Source organism: Myodes glareolus, chromosome 5, assembly GCF_982192425.1.
Source record: "Myodes glareolus chromosome 5, mMyoGla1.1, whole genome shotgun sequence".
In the NCBI taxonomy this organism is placed as follows: Eukaryota; Metazoa; Chordata; class Mammalia; order Rodentia; family Cricetidae; genus Myodes; species Myodes glareolus.
In genome coordinates this window covers 34,596,620-34,618,843 of record NC_142030.1, presented here as the reverse complement: position 1 = coordinate 34,618,843, position 22,224 = coordinate 34,596,620, and the positions used below count along the sequence as shown (strand labels likewise).

Genomic DNA, 22,224 nt, shown 5'->3' with positions numbered 1-22,224 from the left:
TGCCCCTCAGACAGACTCACAGGAGCCTTGTTTACCGAGGAGGGCTCAGAAAAGACCAAAGCAACCTACTTGACCCCGCCCTCACAAAAGTCCTTGCCTTTGGACTCTGACCTGCCCGCAGAAAACACGCTGTAAGCCCCTCCCCTGGAATCCCATTGTTGCCCTGGCTAAGTTGGCTCTCTGCCTGGGCCCCCAAGCATGAAGCCCCACAAGCAACATTCTTTCATTTTTCTTTTAAAAATAAAACGCTAAGAAGACAGTTGCGGCGGGACAGCCATAACACATAACACATCAAAGTCCATGAGGGGTTCCTTTTGGTTCTGGTTGCATGTCTGGATGCTTGGTCCTGTCTAAACTGCGATTAGGTGTATTTAGTAATACTGTGGGACACCTTACACCCTTCCTGGAAGGACTTCAGTGGAATAAGGATCACTTGAGCAAGAGTCCTTCACGCTGTTTGACAGATCCATGCTTTTCCTTTATCTGGGTCTAGAATATGCTTTGTAGACGAATAGGACGTGTTGCTTATTCTGAGAGCGATCAACAAGTCTTATTTGCTGAGCTCGGTGGGGCACTTAAGTCACTTAGGGACACTCCTCAAACACTAGCCCTGGGGCGATTTCAATAGGCAGGGTGGATGAGAGTTAGGGTCAGGCAAGTTTGGGACATGAAGAAAGGATTGTACCCTGTGTCCAGAAAGGCTCCTTTTGGCGAGGGAAGGGTTAAATCAGACGGCCACGGCCACTGCCTAGGGAGGCCGGACCTCGGGTAGCTGCCGCTGTCCCGAGCGTTCAGCTTTGGGCCCTCTCCAAGCCGGCTGCATTCCAAAAGCAGCTCTGATCGCAGGTTCCGCAGCGACTTTGGAAAACTCTGAGTCAGGCCCCCTTAGTCCAAGTCTGTGACAGAGGCGGGTGAGAATGAATGGCCCAGCCCCCTCCCGGCGGTTAAGCCGCAGAGGCGTCCCGGGCGCTGGTCTGGCTGGCGGTGTCTGGGACCCGCCGGCTACTGCTGTGCTCCTCGGTCCCCCACCCCCTACCCGGCCCAATGCAGCAGTGGACTTGACGAACCTGCCCCCGTGCCCACCGACCGTCCGGATCCCCACGCTGCGCTGCTCCGCCGCTCCGCGCGTATCCCTGGCTCCCTCCCCGCGTCCCGGAGTTAGGGGAGGCCCCGGCGAGAGTTAGAGGCCGGGACCCGCGGCAAAGATGGGCAGGTGCGGGTGGCCTCAGAGACTGAGGACCCCCGCAGGGATTGGGCCCGTGGCTGCAGCGCGGCACACGTGCGCGCCCGGAGTTACCTTTGGGCGCTCGCAGGTGTCCTCTCCAATCCTTGCAGCAGCACAACCCCATGGCACCGCCGCTCGCCTCCGCTCCCCGCCACGGCCCGCACCCCCGGAGCTGGCGTGCACTAGACGGCTGAGTTTGGGGAGCGACGGGACCTCAGCTCCCTCCCTGGTCCTCGCGAACGCGCAGATCACGCCGCGCGCCGCTTTTATGCGCTGCCCGGGCGGCGCCCTCCCCACGGCCCGTTACTCTCCCTGGGCACGGAGCAGCGTGCAAGCAGCGGCCGCCAGGGGGCGCTGAGCAGATCACCGCACTCTCCCTTGTCTGCCTCCGAGCCCACCGAGGGCGGCGTGACCTCCGAAGTTAGACCGCTGCGCGCAAGAGGAAGAAGAGTCCTCAGGGACAAGGCGGCTCCTCCCCCTCCTCCAGCATCCTTTGAATAGTCACCTCAACCTTCTGCAAGACTGGGAGGGGGCGTGGTCCAAAGTCACTTGGCTCTGTTTTTTCGGTTCACCTGAACTTTGGGGCAGCAGTCAGAAAAGTTTGTACAGACACCCCTCAAATCTGGCTGAGCTACCTATAAACCCTATGACTGAGTTGATCACTTATCCCTCTGGGACTGTTTTGCCGTCTGGAAGATCACTTGGCTTATTGTAAATGCCAGCCCCCACCCCACCTCACCCACACACATCTGTATAGGAATGGAATAATGGAAATCATTGGCAACAAGGATTTGGGCAGAAGGGTGTTTTTACCATGGGATGGGGAAAGGTAATCACTGGAAGGTAGCATGGGTCTCACTCAACAAAATTAAGAACTGGGGCTGGAGAGATGACTCAGAGGTTAAGAGCACTCTGGCTGCTCTTCCAGAGGTCCTGAGTTCAATTCCCAACAAGCACATGGTCACTCACAACCATCTAGAATGCGATTTAGTGCCCTCTTCTGGCGTGCAGACATACATGCAGACAGAACACTGAATACATAATAAATATTTAAATCTTAAAAAACAAATGATATTGATGTTTTCCACCAAGACCGCGGGGTCCTCGGGGATCCACGTTGCAGAGAACCAATTCCTGAAAGTTGACATCCACATGCGGGGGTGGGGGTGGAGAATAGAATCAATATAAGAACTCTAATACCTGCTGGATATTACAGCCCTTTAATCCCATCACTCAGGAGGCATAAAGGCAGGTGAATTTCTGTGAGTTTGAGGCTAGCCTGCTCTACAGAGCCAGTTCCAGGACTACACAGAGAAACCCTGTCTTGAAAAACCACGGGACCCAGCAACTCCACGCCCCAGTATGTGCCCCACAAGAATTTTTGTCCACATGGCTAGGAAAACTATTCATTGCAACCCTATTGGCAACACTTAACACTAGAGCCAGCAAAATGTTTCTCAGTAAAAGAATTTTCTCCCACGTGGTGATAAAGTGCAGTGTGGTGGTGGGATTGATCAGCTGAGGTGTAAAAACACCACCGGGCTCCATGCTAAGCACTTGGGAGGAGGCACCAGGCATGAGTCCTTTGGGGGAGAAAACCCTAGAAGGGGCAATGTGGATGTCAAGAGTGTTCTTATGGTGGCTTTGTTTCCTAAAGGAAGGTATATTTGTGAGCTGTGTAACACTCAAGTAAGAGAAGTCATAGTCTCTCATGTTTTTGTTTGGCACAGGTCCAGATTCTTTGCTTACTTTTCTGTGGTGATGGGGATGGAACCCAGGACCAAAAGCCCATCCCCCACCCACCCCTCCCCATCACCCATCCCCCATCCCGCCCTCCCCATCCCCCACCCCGCCAAGAATTCTCAGTTGTTTCCTCTTGCAGTCCCTAGCTTCTGCCCCTGCCTAGTTCTGGTGCAGGGCAGTAGTAGCCTTAGGCTAGACTGGGGCCTCTCCTTTCATCTCCAAGTAGTGAGGTGGTCTGGGAGCAGAAGAGGTAAGGGGACAGGGGAGGATTCCTGACTGAGGCAAGCCAGGGGAAAGTTTTCCCAAGTCTTCATTCAAAAGGGAGATTAAAAGTAGCAGGCAGAACTCGGCCCCCTTCTCCTTTGACTCCCCGGGTGGGGCTTTGGGAGACAGGGTGTCCGGCAGCAGATGGAGAAAGAATGTGTTCACTCAGGATATGGAGGCAAGCTCACAAAGAGAGTAACAGAGAAAAGGCAGCCAGCCCTGACTTCTGGTTGCTGCCAAGTCACTTTAGACAGTGTTAGCACCAGGCAAGATCACTTCGTCACAGACGGCTTAATGAGGCCCTAGGAATTCCAGGCTGGAGCTCCCTGCATTCAGAGAGAGCATCCTCGAAGCAGTGGAGGGGGGAGTGTGTGGGAGAGCAACCCCCAGGGGGAGCTGTCCAACGGCCAAGTTCTACGTTTGGAAAGCAGGATTTAAAAGAAAACATCATAGTGGCCATTGTAGATCGCTTGTTTATCCTAAGAGGAAGCAGCAAAGCCGCATCATTCAAATGAGCCTATTACTGAGGGTCAACGTCCCGTCCCCATTGAACCATTCAAATATATTTTGGGATACTCGATTTTTCGAAGTGATTTTAAATACTAGCTCCTAGGCAGTTGAGCAGGCAAATAGGAAGGCAGGCGCTTCTCTCATTTCTGCCTTTGGTTTCACACCCCATAATTCCTGGGTATATATTGTGGTTTTTATAGTTTTCCTGTTGTATGTCATTCTCAAGGGGAAAAGGAAAATAGCATTCACTACGTGCTTCCCACCCTGTGCCACGCAATTCACAGATGTTATTGTCTGTTAGCCACAAAATAACCCCATTAGGCACATGCTATAATATTCATTTTACAGGAAAAAAATACAAAATTTGGGGAGGTGAAGAAACTTGCCTATAGCCAGCGAGTTGAGAAAGAAGTGATCAGACAAGTGGGTGGATGGACATATGCGTGGATAGGTTGGTGGAGGGAGATAAACGGAGAGATGGGCAGATGGATGTGGACAGGTGGGTGGATAGGCAGATGGACATGTAGATAGGGGAATTAATGGATAGATGACTAGATGGCTTTATGAATAGATGCATAGATAAATGAACAGATGGTTGAATGGACAAATAGTTAAATAGAAGGTTAGGTGGATAGAGACTAACTAGCTGGCTAGCTGGATATGTGGATAGGAAAACTGATGATGGATGGATGGATGGATGGATGGATGGATGGGTAGATTAATAGGTAGATGAATGGCTATGTGGATGTAAATGGAAGTGAACAGATAGATGTGAGTTGGTCAATGTTTATTTACAAGAGATGGATGGATGGATGGATGGATGGATGGATGGATGGATGGACAGACGGACGGATGGTATTTTCCAAGTTTGGCCGAGGGTCTTGGGCTACAACTGAAAAAAAAAGTCACATACTAAGCAGGGAGTTTGGTTAAGAAATACAGTCTACTGAACATAGCTCTGCACCCCAAATTGATTGTGATCCTAAACTCTCTGGAAATGAGCAAGTATCAGGACCATTCAAGTCTGTAATGCTCCAGCTGAACACAAACTGCTCCACTCTGGGTAGGGGTGAAGGTGGCAGGAGCTCCTAAACACACCACAGGGCACAGGCAGCTCCGCTAAGGCTGGGGACTCTAGGAAGAAGACCAGATGACAGCAGAAGAAGGTAATGCGGCATCCTGAGAGTAAGCAGCGGAAGGCGGCGTCCAAGAGTAGAGTAGGAGTTGCCCTTCTACCCAGAGTGCCTCCTACTTACTGCCATGTTCCATTTTCCTCAAGAATCCACAGTGCAGTGGTGAGCATGCACAGTTGTTTCTAAGATGACTGCAACCTCAAACCCCTGATGCCAGACAAAAATCATTCCACACCTTGCTTAAAGCCGGAGTGGTCTGGTGGCCGATTCTGGGAAACCATCCCTTGTGAGGAATATCACTCTGCCTATGCAAGGAGCCCTGCCTAGAACTGAGTCAGAACAACTCACATGCTTAAGAGTGAGGCCACCTGGATGTGTATCCCCTAGAGATACCAGAGAGGGCAGGAAGTGCTGCCCTGCCAAGCATGCTGAAACTGCAGGACAGCAGAGACACCTCCGACCTTTGGGACAGTTTGTCACACAGTAGCACCTAATTGAAACAAGGCTAGAAACACCATGTTCAAGACTAAACACTGCCTTGCCAGACCGTGGGCCAGCATGAAGTCATCTTCATAGAATTCAGAGCAACATTAGACCTGGCTTCATTATTATGTCTGCCTTAAACAGTAGGGAAAGGGGACCGGAAAGAGGAAATCATTTGTACAGGATCACATAGCTATTCAGAGGCTGGGTTCACACTGGAGTCCAGCCCATTTGGCGCTCTCCAGGACTTTTCTGAGCCACGCTTTGCAGGGAAAGGGGACAGTGCAGGGTGTTGAATTTGGTGTTCTGGCGCTGTGGCGTGCAGTCCGTGGTGGAGCCTTTGGACACAGTGCTGTCCCAGGAGAGCTGAGTCGGTCTCATAGGTGGGCCACATAGACGCGTCATTTCTGCGTCATGCCTGTGTCCTGCCAGCTTTGGTAGTTTCTAGAAGATGGGCCTGAGGGAGACACCTCTGACAGTTTATTTTAAGTCACACCTCTGGGGACACTGACACCTGACAGCAGGAGTATTCTGATTGGCTTTCCCTGCCTCTCTGGCATGGTGACTGGTCATCACATGGGTTCTACAGGTGATGATACAGACACAGGGCCAGGGAAGGTGGGTGAGATCTGAAGCCACAAGCTACCACGCCACTTCCTCTTGCCTTAGGGCAAAGGCCATCCGGGCCCTACCTCCTATGCCTTACCCTCTCCCCCCATGGTTTTCCATCGTGGTAGAAGTGTAACTTCCCTGCACTGGTACACACTGTACATTTACACATTGTGTACATCTGTGTACACATAAGTACCAGAGAATTACATCCTGAGGTTAGCAAGGCTGGCTAAATGCTTGATTGGAGATATTGACCTGAACCTCTCTCCCCAGGGTGCCCCTATCAACCACACACAATTACCGTTCATTTCACCCTCTGTTCAGGTTCAATCTTGTTTCCACCTAAGCATGACTCTAGGGAAGAGAGGGGCCATGCTTGTCTGAAGCAAGTCTCATTCAGATTCACGGTAAAAACAAACAAAACGAAAGGTCATGGGGTCTATCAGAACTGTGCTTAGTAAGACTTTCTCTTAATAAGTTTTCATTCTGATTTTTCCTCTTCCAGCTTTTGGAAGTTAGGGGGATACTAAAAGTTTGTCTTTGGCAAGCATGACAATCCTAAATATATCTTTGTGTTTATGCTATGGTTCCTGGTTTTGTTTTTTTAACTTTTATCTTCTCTTTCCCAGGTTCTAAATTGTTCTGTTATTACTGTGTTTTCACTGTTTTATAAAGAAAGTTTCCAGCAGGAGTGGTCGCAAACCCCTTGAGGGTACGGAACACCGTGAATATGTAATGCACTGTGAGTCTTTCCTTTACCAGTTATTTCAGTTCTCGTCAGGTGAGGGCCTAGGCCACAGTGGCACAGTTAAGTGCACCAAGAAGGATGGAATTGTGGTAAACATAGAAGCTTGTATGGTGTTCCCCTACCCACTGGAAAACAGTGATGGACTGGAACTCAGCCAGCACATGGAGTGTGGCAGGACCAAGATAAAGAGATAGACTATGGGCCTCTGCCACTGTGGTTCCTGTTCCCTGTGGCACTGTGAAAAGAGTGATTGACAGGGCCTGAATGACAACACCATTTCTGCTGTCACAGTCAAGCCACAGAAAGACTGAAGGAACAGGAAGACCTGTAGAAACACTGCTGTTTGAAACATCCCTAGACTGCAGTAAATGGATTATTTTATGCAACAATGAAAACATTCATTTTTTAAAAATGTGTATGGTTTCCCACACCTGAAATCTCAGTACTGGGGTGGAGGCAGGAGAATCATAAGTTCAAGGTCATCCTCAGCAAAACAAGTCCAAGGCCAGCCTGGGATACAAGACATCCTGTCCCAGAAAACAACAGAAAATTTTATAATTAATATACAAAACCATAAGAAGTATGCAAATGGGGTGTACACACACACACACACACACACACACATATATTATGTAAGGTTTAAATCAAACTTTTTTTTTTCCCCCAAATTAAATGTACTTTAGAGACAGGGTCTCACAATGTAGGTCAAGTCTGTTTTGAATGTTCTATGTAACCTAGTATGGCTTCTAGTTAGAGATTCTCCTACCTCAGCACCCCCAAGCACTAGGATCCTAGTCATGCACACCCAACTCAAGTTAAACATAGCCCCATATCAGTTCTTAATGCTAAAGACTTTCAAAATCCTAGCTTTTAAAATGAGCAAATTATGATTATGTATGGGTACACTACTGATCAACAAAATCCCGGAAAATTCCCTCCTTCCCTCTCTCCCTCCCTTCTCCTTTCTCCCTCTTTCTCTATCTCTCTCCCTCTCTTCCTTCTGAACCCAGAAGGGTTCACTTGCTAGGCACATGCTCTACCACTGAGCTACACTTCAACTCACATCACAATATCTCATCCTATCTGAGCGTCACTTAGTAGCCAAATGTAGTAGGACCAAGAAGTCATCGGTGGGTTTTCTGTAAGGAACAGACAGCAGGTAGTAGAGTCTAGCAATGTAGCATGAAGTCAGCCACGGACAAGGTATACATGAGAGTGTGTGCCCATGTTCCAATAAAATTCTGTTCAAAGACAGGTGGCAAACTAGATCTGGCCTGCCAACTAGCGCTTCCCAGTGCTTTAAAAGAATTGCAGAGTATCTGGGAAATTGTTTCCTCTGGAATCGGGAAGTACTTGGCTTAGAAAAAGCTCCCATCTCCAAGATGATGGGCATTCTATCTAAGATGTCCATCTACTGCTGACATCTGGCAAGAAGCTGCTGTGGAAACCGTGGGTCGGCTCTGGAGAGAAGAAGGTGTGTCATAGTGGGGCTGACCCTGAGAGGGGGCCATGAGCTCTGCCAGCACAGGATCATTCTTGGCACATCTGTAGTGCCCACCGACAGAGAAGAGACATGTGGGAGCAGGGTCCTGGCATAGCTGGGCCAGCGAGGTTCACCAGTCCCAACCAAGGGCGCTTCAGCTGCAATGGGCAGGGGCTGGTTATGGAAGGAATGGCTGCAGCTCCAAGTTCCCATGGAGAAAGACCAAGGCAATGGTGGCAGAGAAATTCCTAGGCTACATTTTCCCCCTGTTCCTGCGGCCTGAAGCCACAACAGTTGGCCAGACTGTATGGGAGGGCTCTTCCGAAGCTCGCTGTCCCTTTTCCAAGTCTCAGCCTCGCCCGCTTCTGCCCTCGCCTGCTGTTTCTGGGTTTCTCACTTTCTTTCCTTCCCTGCTCCTAGAACAAATGCAGTTTGGAAAAAGGCAGGCCACTGTCATGGCCTCTGCGAGAGGGTGTTTGCTTCCCGTGGACGGCTTTCGCGACGGCTTTCGCCCGTCCAGGTATTTAGCATGTCTCCGACCTTCCTGTGTACTAGGGGATGGAAGGTGGTATGGGCAGGAGTCACTCAGTGGCCCGTGTGCCTTAGTAATCAAGGGGACACATAAGAAGCACCTCCAGGGAGCCAGCCACTATCCTGAGACTTCTGCGTGTGTGACCTTATTAATATCCACAAGAACCCTATTCTGGCCCTGATTTACAAAGCGGGAGTCAGGCACACAGCACCCAGGCACCTGACTCCCCATTCACTGCTAGGACCTGTGGTCCTCAACTCTGCAGGCCTTCTGTGGACTGGGGTCACCCTAACAGCAGGTGTCTCCATTTCACACACAGGACTTGTGTGCCTTTCAAGGTTTCAGTGATGCTCCCAGGGCAGACACAGGCTATGGCATCCATCACTGTAAACTAGTCCTACCTAGTGTAAGGTCCACGGATCGGGGCCCCAGGACTGTGAAGGGGGGTGTCACTAGTAAGCCTTGCTTCTGATGCTATAGGAGGGGTCTTGGTCATGTGTCAGCTCTGTGGTTGGTACCTTGCCTACTGCGGAGACGGGGAAACCCTGAGACCAGTTGACAGCATGCCATCGACAGGGCAGGTCCCTGAGCACATTTTCAAGGTGACTGATACGCACTGCTGTGACAAGCACCCTGGCACCAACCTCACTGGCTTCGTCCCATAAAGACTACATCCTGCTCAGGTCACCATCTCTCAATGAGTCACTCCGAGGAGAGGAGGACAGTACTGCTCCAGGCGCTCAGAATTCAGGCTCCTTCCCGGGGCCACACTGTCCCCTTCTGGATGTCTCTACCTTTGTCCAGGGAGGCCCCCGGGAGATTTTAGGGACCAGTGCTGTCAGCGACCATGGCAGTTCAAGTGAGCACTGGTGTAGAGGGAAGGGGGCCACCTGATGCCCAAGCACAGGGTTTGAAATCACTTTGCCCTGACCAAAGCTGACGCCAAAACTGATATCCGATTGTCTCTTTATCTGGACAATGAATGGGACAGAAGGTCCTGAGGATGGACTAAAGAGGCTGACACTTGCACAGCCAGGAGTACCCTTTGCTTTCTTAGCAGAACAGCGGCCATAGTTAGGAGAGAGGATGGAGGGCAGGGCTGGGAAAGAGCCCTCGGTGCACTGTGCTCCCTGCTGCCACCTCGTGGTGGAAGAGGATAAACCCAGGGGCAACGTTCCAGGGTAGGAGTCTCAGGCAATTTGTCTGATGCCCAGGAGGCTGCCTGGCAGAGCTGCCCTCTGCTGTGTAACCCGCGCACAGGTGCACCACTGGGAAAAGGCTCTGCTCCCTGGGGTTTTCCTTGGAAGTAGTGAGGCTCAAGTGTGCACCCTGCTCTCTGGGAATACCTTAACAGTTTCCTCACTTTGAAAGACATCGGTGTTGGGCTGATGAGCACGAAGCAAGGTCCTTCCCAAGCCATCCTTGGTAGTGATGTGAAGGAAAGTTGGTGGGAACAGAACAGCAGCTTCCCCTGAGGGACAGGGTTTCCAGAACTCTCCATGCTCGGTGTCTGAATCCCACCCTATTTTCACCATCCCCCACCTCCGGTTCATCAGCATCAGGGGGGTTCACTCGGCAAGGGTTCATTTTCCACAGCCTATCCGTACCATAACCCTCTTGAGTACCAAACCCAAAAAGCATTCTTTAGACCCCAGACTGTGGGCCTCTAGGGAGGCGTAAAATCAATTCTCTAGAACGTTAAACAAAAATGAAATCGGAAGTGAGGTTTGCTTGGTGGTAGAGTTCTGGCCATAGCATATGCCTTCAGTTTAATTCCCTTAGCACATATGTATAAACACACACACACACACACACACACACACACGAAAGAGAGAGAGAGAGAATTTGGAAGGCATGAAACCTAGAACTGTTTTGCCAGACCCTTGACAGTGTATGCCTTGTTTTGGGATACAGGTAATGTTTATTTCTTATCAAAAAAACCATAAAAATATTGTATTGGTGTGTCTCATTATTTCCAGAAGAAAACTCTGTGTAAATCAACCCTCAGACGGTTCCTTCTCCCCAGCTCTCCCAGCAGATCAGTCCTTATTCTGCCTGCAAGGGAAATTCTCCCAACAGTTGTCAACCACTTAAAAATAAAAAAAAAACAAGCCCGCCACCTATGGCCACAAAAGGCTTTCTATACAGGAATCTGAGGACACTGGCTGTTGACTGGTCTTGCATTTGCATATCCAAGAGGGCCACTTAAGAGGCCCTTCAGAGGACAAAGATCAGCATCTCCCGGCTTAAGGGAAGAAAGGTACTCTCTGCTCTCCACATTCCTGCAGCGCAGACCCTCACAGAAGGCTGTTTCTGGACACATCTGGGGGGCTGCCCTCTGCCTCTCCCACGACTCTTCCTGCTCCAGTTACTGTGGAAAATGACTTTGCACCAGACATGGGAGCTCTCAGACCAGAGACCCTCCTGGTGCTCCTGACAGTTCACAGGTATGGAGATCAGGGAGGGGGATGGGAACTGGGGGGCTGGTGATGACATGGTGGGGGGGGGATAATCCACTGGCTGACTGCAGGTCTGCCTCTCCTGACCCCCCAAGCTCTAGTATGACCACAGAACTTTGTGAGAGGCCCGACTTCCCAGCACGACAGAGTGCTCCATCCTTCCTCTACAGGGGTAACGAGGGAACTGTCAATGTGCTGTCCAATGGCTCATCTGCTGGATCTGGCCTTCTTCCCTGAAGTCCCTGATGCCATACTGGGATCCCACCCTCACAACGCCAGTATTTAATGAAAGCTTGCTTTAAATTTGGCTCAAAAATTGTGGAATTGGTCTTTTTCTCATGATTCTCAAGTTTAACAGATGAGGGTGAAGACCACTTTCAAGGGCACTCGAAGGTTCTAGCAGAAGGTCTTCCATGCACTTCAGTGGGATTTGGTGGGAGCTGAGACCCTTGGGGAATCATCCCTGCAGCTCGTGCTGAGCAATGCTCTCAGTGGGAGAACCAGAGCTGAAGTTATTGGTCCAAGTTCTCCCAATTAGTGAATGGCTAATGACTGGAGAGAGACCTCTGATGGGAATCAGGCCTGTCTGACTTTAAAGCCCAGGCCCTCAGCACATACTGTCCTGCTTCCTGCTTCCGGCCTTCTCTTTATGAGGGTTGTTTTGAGAGTCTAGCTTCTACCAGAAGGCACCCTGGGCTCCTCCTCATCAGCTCCGACCTCCCCAGCAAGGCTTCTTAAGATTTATAGTTGCCAGCACCTTAGTGTGGCTGGTTCAAGGAAGCAATCAAAATATTATTCAAATTAATTTGTTTACATTTCTGTAAAAACATCTGACATTCAATTCAGTAGTTAAAAATCTCCAAGTATGTTTGGAGTAACTTAGACATGTGTGTGCTAATTGAATCACATATCTATGAAATCCAAATCTAGAGCAAGTACTTCTGATGAAAATGATTGTTTAAATCGATGATAAAGTGTTTAGCCCTAAATGAGACATCTATATCCCTCCCTCCGAGGCTCAGGGGACAACAGGGAAGAGGGGGAGAGAAAGACCATAATAGCAGAGGCTGGGAAGAACACTAACTGGGTACACCGTGACTCATTCATGGACTCATCGCCGCTACGGTCTCCTGCACAGACTGGACCTGACAACATGCCATCAGTGGGTTCCCAAGCCCTCCCCAAGACATTGGTAGTTAACGCTTGCTGGGGAGGGGTGTCATTTTCTTCACTGGTGTAGCCGCTGTCTCATGTCGGCCATGTCTCAGGGAACAGCTTTCCGCCCCCACCCCCAGTTAAACTCAGCGGGTTACACACAGAGAACAGATAAGAAAGCAGGTGGGGACTCATTGGCAAGAAGAAGGGTTTCAGAGGAAGAAGAGGGACTTGTTGAGAGAGGGGAACGGGGAATAGTGAAAACTATTAAAATGAACTATAACAGCATAGGAAACTTTTGAAGAACAAAAATATATAAAAAGGAAAGAAAAACAGAAATGTTAGTGTCTAAATTGAGAAGTGCCCAAAGTAAAAACCACTCACTAATTTAGAAAGAAAATGAAATTATTTCAGTGGGGTCTAGAGGTTTGATAGACAACAAGTAGGCAGGCCCGCGGCTCTGGGCTCAACCCCCAGGCTCTGAGGCCCGCCCCAGCATTTTACCAAGGTTGAAGTAGTAATGCTTAGGACCTCATGGGCTGGATAAAATGTTACTCAAGTTCTTTCACCTGATATCATTCAGTTTCTTCTTTTGGTGATGGTGACTACTAGCAAGCAAGTTAGTGACAACCGCAACTAACTGTTGAGTGTTGGGCCAGGTAAGTGTTTTTCAACCTGTGGGTTGCAACCCTCTGGGGTTGAACAACCCATCCAGAGGGATCACCTAAGACCATCGGAAAACACAGATATTTACATTACGATTTATATTTATTTATTTATTTTATTATTATTATTTTTTTCCCAAGACAGGGTTTTTCTGTGCAACAGTCCTGACTGTCCTGGAACTCGCTCTGTAGACCAGGCTGGCCTTGAACTCACAGAGATCCACCTGCTTCTGTCTCCTGAGTGCTGGGATTAAAGGTATGAGCCACTACCACCTGGTCTACATTACAATTTATAAAGTAGCAAAATTACAGTTATGAAGTAGCAATGAAAATAATTTTACGGTTGGGAGGTCTCTACAACACAAGGAACTGTATTAAAGGGTCGCAGCATTAGGAAAGTTGGGAACCGCCGCCCTAGAACACGAATTGAGCCAAAGGAGTCAGGTGCAGGCTCGGCCACTTCAGGCACTGCCACTTCCGGCACATTTCCCCAGTGGACACCAGTGGGGGTCTCCTCCATCAGGTCCCGTGTGTAGCTGAGATGCTTGAGTCTCAGACAGCAAGTAGGAGGCCAGACAGAGAGGCAGCAAACTGTAAGCAGCCACTCTAGAATTTGCTGATTCTTCACACTTGCTGGTGGGAGTTTCATTTTTAGAAATGAACCAGCTTCTGGTGCTCTGCAGCCAAACTCCGTGGGACTGCAGAGTCAAGCTGGGATGCAGGCTGGCTGGTACCAGGTGTGGAGATAGGAGCATATCAGCACCCCCTGCCCCCCAACCGGCTGCAGCGATCCAGGCTGTTCCTGGCATGTCAGACACACTGTATCTCTCTCCTACAGAGTAATCCCCACGCTGGCTCCCTTTCAAGGTCAGGTGTTAGAGATAGCGGATTCCAGCCCTCCTGTCTGTTCCAAACTGCAGACTGCATCAGGACAGGCAGCTGTAAACTCCAGGCTGCAAGGCAACTCCGCAGCATTCGACCTCCCCCGTATAGGGCATCCACCTCCATGACCCCAACACAGCTTCTGACCGCCTGAACAGCCCTGCTGCCTGATCCTTCCTTACAGCTCACAATGCCTGGTTGATTCTGTGTGGTCTGGTTGCTTTCTTCTCAATTCTCCCTTTGCAGGCGTTACCTAGAGCTAGCTTCTGGTACCTGCCCAGGATCCCTAGGAAGCATGCTGAGCAATGGAGACTTAGCCCAGTCACTTGGCTGAAACCCCAGGGTTCTGGTCTACATCCCTCAACACACAGGCCTCCCTGCGGAAGCGTCAGGTGAATAGGGGTTAGCGAGCAGCTACAGGGCTTTACTATTTAATTCATGAGCATCACATGAAGCTTGGCCTGCCCAGTGGCTGTCAAGCCAGGCCTCTCACTCAGCCCTTTCTTGTGGGTTTAGAGGGAGGCCTAAACTGGGCTTAGGGCCAGACACGGGGGATGCCAAAAAGTCCTCATAGGATCAAGTAAGCAAGGATGGGCAGTATAGGGTTTACCAGGATATTGTTAATGTGAGAGAAAAATCTAGGCAGAAGATACAGAGCCCCCGAGTACAGTCTCTGTAAGGGGGACTTGACTCTTTCAGGTCTCAGAGAGCTGATCAGAGGCCAGGCTCTGGCCCAGAGCTAGCTCAAGGTGTAGTTCTTTTCTGCTCTCTGGGTCTGGGATTCTAGCAAATTAGGCTTTTGGGCATGGAGGGTCCTGAACACACCTGTGGAGTGCTTAGCACTGGTGAGATTGGATGGCAGTCCTGGGTGGACCTCCAGATAAAGACTGGACACAGTAAATATTTAGCTCTCTGGCACCCATATCCTGCTCTGCAACCCAGAAACCCAACAACGAGCATTTATTAATAAGGAAGAAGTCCTGCTAATTCTTCTTCTGAGCTCTACCCTCCCAGGTCAGTACTGACAGATGGGTCCCAGAAAAGGACTAGGGTTTTTGGACCCTGGTGGCCATCTGCTGGTCTCACCTGCTGTCACTCCCCTTACCTGCTTGACTGTAGTGCGTCTGTCTGGGTCAGGACCTAGGGGCCTGCCCTGCTAACTTCCTGTCAGCCAACTTCCTTTGCGGCATTCCTTGGTCTGCCATCTTGGGATACGTCATCTTCCTGGGGCACTGCCAAGAGATGGGTAACTACTCCCTCTTTTCTTTGCCACTACAGATTCCACTGGGAGAAGGGTACAACTATCAGTGCCCTCTGAGGCAAGGGGCCCGGGGAAGCGTTTTGCTTCTAGCGTGGTAAAGGAAAAGGTCAGGGTGACCACAGAACAGGCCACCCTCACTAGACAGCCACCTGCCTCTTCCTCTGTTATTAATAATTATAACACGAACCACAGCTTTAATTACCCCATTACCATGGCCTCCTCTTGCTCATTACCAGTTAGTCCTTCCTCGGTCCTCTCTTGAAGATTCTAGGTCTCTAGGTCATCACATTAGGGCCACCTACCCACCTCTGCTCATGGCCATTTCAGCAGTCAGAAGTTCCCCTGCTGAGGTTTGAGAGTCACCACAGGGAACTGGTTTCTAATCTGGCTATGAGCTTGACCCCTGTGGGTTTCAATACTTGTTTCACATTCCATTATCCACTCACTGAGCACTTTGGAATAAAGAGATAGTTGGGTGTAGGGGAGGGAACGTCCTTATCATATTCTGTATTTTAAAACACCATTATTCATGAATGTGTACGGACAGTCACATGCGCACATTCCACGGCTTTCAAGCAGAAGTCAAAGGACAACTTTCAGAAGTTGGTCCTTTTTTCCCATCGTGCAGAAGTTTATCTTGGATCAAACACGGGTCCTGTTATCACACTCTCTGTGTTGCTGTGGGAATGAGAATGTGACCCTGTGACTCTTAGATAGGTACCTCTTTAAGCAGCATGGCAGATCTACCAGTTCTCCTAAAACCAGTCTTGTCATTGTATCCAGCACAGGTGAACTACACTTCACAGAATCCCTTGCACTGATGTGAGGTCATGTGACTTCCTTCTGGCCACCAGCTGGGAAAAATAATACAGCTATTTCTAGGATAGAACCAGTGCCTCTCTGAGGAGTGGTGCCTAGTTTGGAGACAACTTTAATGCTGGGACAAAACCATAAGGCAGGGAGATGCGTGGGGACCAACTGCCTGCCAGTCAGAAGCATTCATTGTTGAACACCCTACATCACCCCCCCACACACACACATACAACACACAAAAGCTACGTAATAAACAATCTAAAGAAGACACAAAATGCTGGAAACCTTGTTTTTCAGCTCTCTCGAATTCAGTAACCAGTCACCTGCATGTTCTGTATACTGAGTAGGTAAACATGGAGCCATGAACCACAGTTAGACAAGAAAAGTCCTGCTGACACTCATGCCCCCAGTTACACTGTCCTATGCTTTGCTCAGTGGCTGCATCCGTGGTTCCCGGGCTCTTTGTCACTAGAGGGGAAGCCCAGAGGAAAGGGCTGCTTGGAGAAGTCAGCAGCACAGTGATTTTAGCATTGGCAGGTTCCTCCACTAGATGGCGCTAACAGCATTTTTTTCTTATTAAATTTTTTTACACAATTGTCACTTTCTATAGGGTCGAAGGCCACAACAGGATCTATGAATTAAACTTAAGTAGATGATGCAATGTATAATCTTGCTAAGAGTGATCACATTCCCCAGGGCTGTTAAATTTTCCTTCTTAGAGGGTGAGAGTTCCCCGTGGAGAATGAGGCATGGTTTCAGGGTCCTGTTCTGCCAGTGCTCTGTGACAGAACATTGTCAACCAGTCCTTCCTTTCTCCTCCTGTCCTGCCATTGGCTCCAGAGGCACTGAACCCAGGCTTCACTATTAGATGTCTTTTGGTTCTTTACAGTTTTCTATACCTGAGACCCACCACTCCGGCACCCTCAGAATGGCTGGCAAGCCCTACCTGTACAGACCACTGTTGTGGAAAATTATTTTAAGATGTGTGACTTTTGTTTACGCTGCATTTGCTTAACTCTGTGATGCTATGATTCTTTGCCTGTCTAAAACACCTGATGGTCTAATAAAGAGCTGAATGGCCAATAGCGAGGCAGGGGAAAGGATAGGCGGGGCTGGCAGGCAGGGAGAATAAATAGAAGGCAAAATCTGGGAGGAAAAAGAGGAGGAGGACACAGGGCCCAGCCACTCAGCTAAACAGCAAGCCATGGAGAAAGGAGTAAAGTCGGGTATACAGAAATAGAGAAAGATAAAAGCCCAGAGGCAAAAAGTAGACGGGATAATTTAGAATAAGACAAGCTGTCCAGAAACAAGCCAAGCTAAAGCTGGGTATTCATAACTAAGAATAAATCTCCATGTGTGTGTGTGTGTTTTTTTGTGTGTGAGCTGGCTGGTGCCCCCCCCCAAAGCAAAGAGAGTAAACATTACACAATGGACAACCCCTCTCTTATCTGGTCTTTTGTTCATCTACTTCAATTCTGGGAGACACCATCGTGGACCCTAGCAGCCCCACTTCCTGGCTCTGCCCCCAGGTAACTGGCCTTAACCTAGCGAGTACACTATTTACCTTGTCTTGAGCTCAGGATGGCAATTCCCTCTGATTCTTTCAGGGCAAAGGTTGTGCCCTGCTCTCCCCAGGGGACCTGGAGGTCAGCTCAAGATCAGGGACATACCAGGGGCTACTGAGTCTTGAGTGAGAAGGCTCATTGAGCTTCTGGTTGCTGTTGTGGTTTAAGGTGGGGTCACTCACCCCCCTTCTTTTACTCCTTCCTTTCTTGTCCATAGTGGCCTCAAAATTGTAATTCTCCTGCCTCAGCTTTGTAGTAGTTGAGATTATAGTACTTACTGTCATTCTGGGCCCCACCCTTATTACTATCACAATTATTCCTTTTCTATCCACAGTGAGGCCCAGTGCTTTGTTGGGAACTTGGTCACATAGAGCTTAGCCTAGGGCAGGCTGACCTAGGAGGTCCAGGTTCCCCTTGGCCAGCTGTGTGACCTCAGGGAGGTTGACCTAGCATCTCTGGGCTGCTGCATTTTCATGGGCTATAAAGGGAGTAGAATATTTCCAGCTGTCATCAGAACATCTTGAGACCCTTGGGATCAGGCTGGTAGGAAATCCCAAGATTGCAGAACCCCTGGAAGGAGGTTGGAGGAGCTGAGCTACCCCAGGGCCCCTCCCAGCACTAGTGCTGAATTCTCTCTGCACATGGTTGTGCAGCCCTTGGAGCCTGAGTGGTCCCTAACACACCTCTTCTGCCTCTCCTGAGTGGCCTCAGCACCTCCCTGTTTCTACCTGGGGTCTCAGGAGGGTCTGTGACAGAGGCAGTAGAGTAGCTATGGGCAGTTCCGGGAGTCACGTGAATCTGTGCTCAGCCAGTCAGCTTCTGTGCTAGGAAAAGGGGGTCCTTGAGCTTTCCCTCCTGAGACCAAGCTCCTGTTCCCCAGAACCATGATCTAAACATATCTTTATTAGCTAAAATGTGTGTGTGTGTGTATGTGTGTGCATCTGTGTGTGTGTGTGTGTGTGTATGTGTGAACTCAGGCATGAACACACGATGGCATGCGTATGTGTGGAGGTAAGAGCACACCTCCTCAGTGTCAATTCTCTTCTGTCACCTTGTGAGATCTCAAGATGGCCCTCAGGTCACCAGGCCTGCACACGAGCACTTCTATCTACTGAGGCATCTTGACAGCTCATTTTTCATCTTTATAAATCTCCCAATCTGTGGGATTTGGTTGCAGCAACAGAGAACAGAGTCAGGGTACCCGTTCGGTACTACTACTAACTGACTGTGTGTCATGGCGCACGCTGCTGTTCTCTCTCATCTCCAATAAACAAGCCCACTGTCACAGAGGGGCATTTTGAGTATGTGATAGGCAGAACAATGGCTCACATAAATGTCCACTCCCAAGTTGGGCGGTGGTGGTACATCCCTTTAATTCCAGCACCCAGGAGGCAGAAGCAGAGAAACAGATGGATCCTGAGTTCAAGGCCAGCCTGGCCTACAGAGTGGGTTCCAGGAGAGCCATAGCTGTTACACAGAGAAACCCTGTCTCAAAAAACCAAATATTGAAAAAAAATTAAACACAACTCCCAGATGAGAAGTATATATTTGTATTTTCACTTTGCCTATGTTCCCAGAATCCCCAGGATAGTGGCCTGCAGATTTCTCAGCCTGGGCTCAGCTTACCCGTTGGTAGGAAGCAAGAGTCAGGTCATTTCCTCATGGTGTTTGAGGGTGTCCACTACACCTCTCTAACTGTAAATTTACTGCTTCACAATCCACCCCACCCCCCCATGGAGCTTCCCAAACACTCAGGGCTTCCCAGGAGTCTTGTTCACATTCTCACCCCTGCAAACACTCTTGCGATCAAACTGGTGATCTCTTTCTTCAAGTATCTGCAACTGTTCTCAAAGTCCTCTGTCCACAAACATTTCAGTCCGTGAGTGAGACAAGCCAGAAATACCAGGGTGTTCCCTTTCAATGGCTGGCTGGTGGAAGTTGGTGGGAATGCCTCTAGCCACCCATTACCCTGCCCCAGTGAGACAGAGCTGGGTGTCAGTACATCAGTGCATTGGCTAGGACATCCCGGCTGGTTCTTCCCTGTGTCCTTCCTCATGCTCGGGGGGACAACCTCTAGAAAACACTGCCCAGATCCCATCTCAGGCTCTGATTCCGGTGGAGGTCAAGGGAAATGTCCTGCTGTGACAGCGGGTCACCTGACAGACCGAACTAAGGACCACAAAACCCTGCTCTGCCACTGCTAACAGGACAAAGCGTCTGTGGGGAACTGTGTTCCTCCTGTGGTCCTGTAATTCGGCTTTGAGATGCATGATAAGCCTACGATGGTCTTCTGAATCAGTTAACAATGGACTGTGACCCTATTTCCATGTGAATGTCTACATCTTCACCCTAAGACAGTTCTCAGCCTGTGGGTTGTGACCCCTTCGGGAGTCACATATCAGATATTCTACGTATCAGATATTTACATTACAATTCACAAAAGTAGCAAGATTACAGTTATGAAGGAGTAACAAACATAATTCTATGGTTTGGCATCACCACGGCACCAGGAACTGTGTCAGAGGCTCATTTTCTCTTATCCAAGAACTAGTTATCCAAACAGTAGATTGGCTTTTTCTTAATTCTTCCCCTAGTTTTTCTAGCCTTGGCCCAAGTTTCTGCCTTAGCTTGGGTACTTTTTCTTGTAGTCTTCCTGTAAGAATTAGGATTGTGGGGGCAGGAGCACAGTCATGCCCCCATGGGGCCACCAGGACCCCTTCAGCACACAACAGCCTCCTGGGCCTACCTGGAGTGATCTCAAACAGGTGCCTCCCTGGATCTTCAGGGTCTGGAAGAAGTTCGGTCACTTGTGTCCCTTGTAGAGAAATAAATCCCTGAAATGGAGACAAACAAGAAAGCTGAGAAGGCTGGGAAAGGGCTCTTCGGAGTGGAGGGCGGGGCTAGGACAGGGTTCGGTCGGTCCTCCACCTAGCAAGGCAGGTTGGGCACCAGAAAGGAATGCATGCTCCTTTTCTGTGACAGGGGACCAGGCACCAAGGACACTCCACCCCCAATCTGCGCACACAGTTGGAGGGTGGGAGGCGCTTCCCAGTGCAAGACAAGGCAAAGCAATGCTGAGGCCAAGAGGACAACCGGGTGCTCCTCCATCCCTCACCTCCCCCTTCCAAAGGCTCACAGTGGTCTGTTGGACCAATAGGAGCACAGGTGTGGAGAGAGAGAGAGAGAGAGAGAAAGAGAGAGAGAGAGAGAGAGAGGAAGGCTCAAGTTCCAGAGTTATGGAGGTGACATCAGCAATAGACAGCATCACACAGCTGCATGAATACAATCTGCCATGGCCAGGCAGGATGTGATTTCATTCATTTCTCTTGGTTTTATTTATGCATTCAATTTATTATTGTTGTTATTGTTATTATTATTTTAGGTTTTTATTTTGAGACAGGGTTTTTCTGTGTATCCCTGGCTGTCCTGGAACCCACTCTGTAGACCAGGCTGGCCTCAAACTCAAGAGATCAACCTGCCTTTGACTCTGGAGTGCTAGGATTAAACGCATGTGTCACCATGTCCAGTTCAATTAATTATTAAGAGATTTCTATTGCAGTGCTGGGGATCGAACCCAGGCCCTCTCATATTCTAAGTACATGCTCTCTCATCGAGCTGCATTTTCAGCCTGAGATTTTACTTCTACAGAAAAGGAGTCAACAACATGTACAAAGTCACCAGCCTAGACAGTGCCATCCCTCTGTCATAGGCAAGAACAGTTGTCCCTTGGAATCCACAGTGTGTTGACTCTAGGACCTCTTGAATGCTCTTTCTGTAGCTCAGCCTATATGTCTGTATAAAGGGACATTGACCCTCACACCTCAGAAGAGTTCCACAAGTCAGATTCCTGCTTGGTAAGTTCTCCCCAAGGAGCTGAGGTGCTGCCTCCCTCACCCACAGGCTAGCCAGAGCCCTCTTTACTCTCGGGAAGAGTTCCTTCAAGTCACGCGAGCAGCTTTGCGTAGCTTAGACTACACACACTTCTATCCTCTCTATGGAAAACCATTCTCAACTCCATTCCTGCAGTCAGCTTTCCAGGTTCAAATCCTAGCTCAGCTGCAGATAAGCGGTATCATTTCTCTGTACCTCAATTTCCTTATCTGGGTGTCGGGACTCACACTAGCTCCTTGTAGGGCTGTTCTGACCATACGTGAATTAATACTGGAGATGTCCTTAGCATGGGTCCTGGCACACAGTGAGAACAGCTGTGTGTGTGATTTGTTTTGAGACATGGTCTCACCGTGTAACCCTAGCTGATGTGGAACTCACTATTTAGACTAGGTTAATCTTGAATTCATAGAGGCCCATCTGCCTCTGTCTCTTGAGTGCCACAATTCAAGGTGTGCGCCACGCCGCTGGGCTAAGAACTGTGTGTAACTCAATAAATCTCTGTATTATGGTTCCACATCATCCATGAGCCTGCATTTGACCAGTTGGAAAGGTCAGGGTCTGCTTCACCACTTCCCAGCCCCACTCCTATGCCTGCCAGCAGACATTCTCCTCCTGGACCAGTAACATTGTAGTCCTCACAACGTCCCCACTATAGTCCTGTTGCATAGATAACGAAGCCGGGGGTCAGGTGGGGGGACAGAAAGGTGAAGCATTAGCCTGCAGCTGACTCAGGCCTTTTCTGGCAGACCCTGACCACAGCAGGATAACGGGAGCCTTATGTCTGCTGGCATCTGTGCTTC

At 49.5% G+C, this 22,224-nt stretch overlaps 1 protein-coding gene across 5 annotated transcripts in view; it reads right to left on the bottom strand.

Moving 5' to 3' along the window:
- Arhgap22 (Rho GTPase activating protein 22) overlaps positions 1 to 22,224 on the bottom strand; it is a 166,148-nt gene that overhangs the window by 57,852 nt on the left and 86,072 nt on the right. For 3 of the 5 annotated variants that reach the window (XM_087906248.1, XM_087906250.1, XM_087906249.1), the window contains exon 3: positions 20,280 to 20,367. In XM_087906248.1, coding sequence (XP_087762374.1) covers positions 20,280 to 20,367 — 88 coding nt within the window. Of the gene's footprint in view, positions 1 to 1,297; positions 1,356 to 20,279; positions 20,368 to 22,224 lie in introns of those variants that run through there. The other 2 variants (XM_087906251.1, XM_087906253.1) reach the window with 1 other exon arrangement.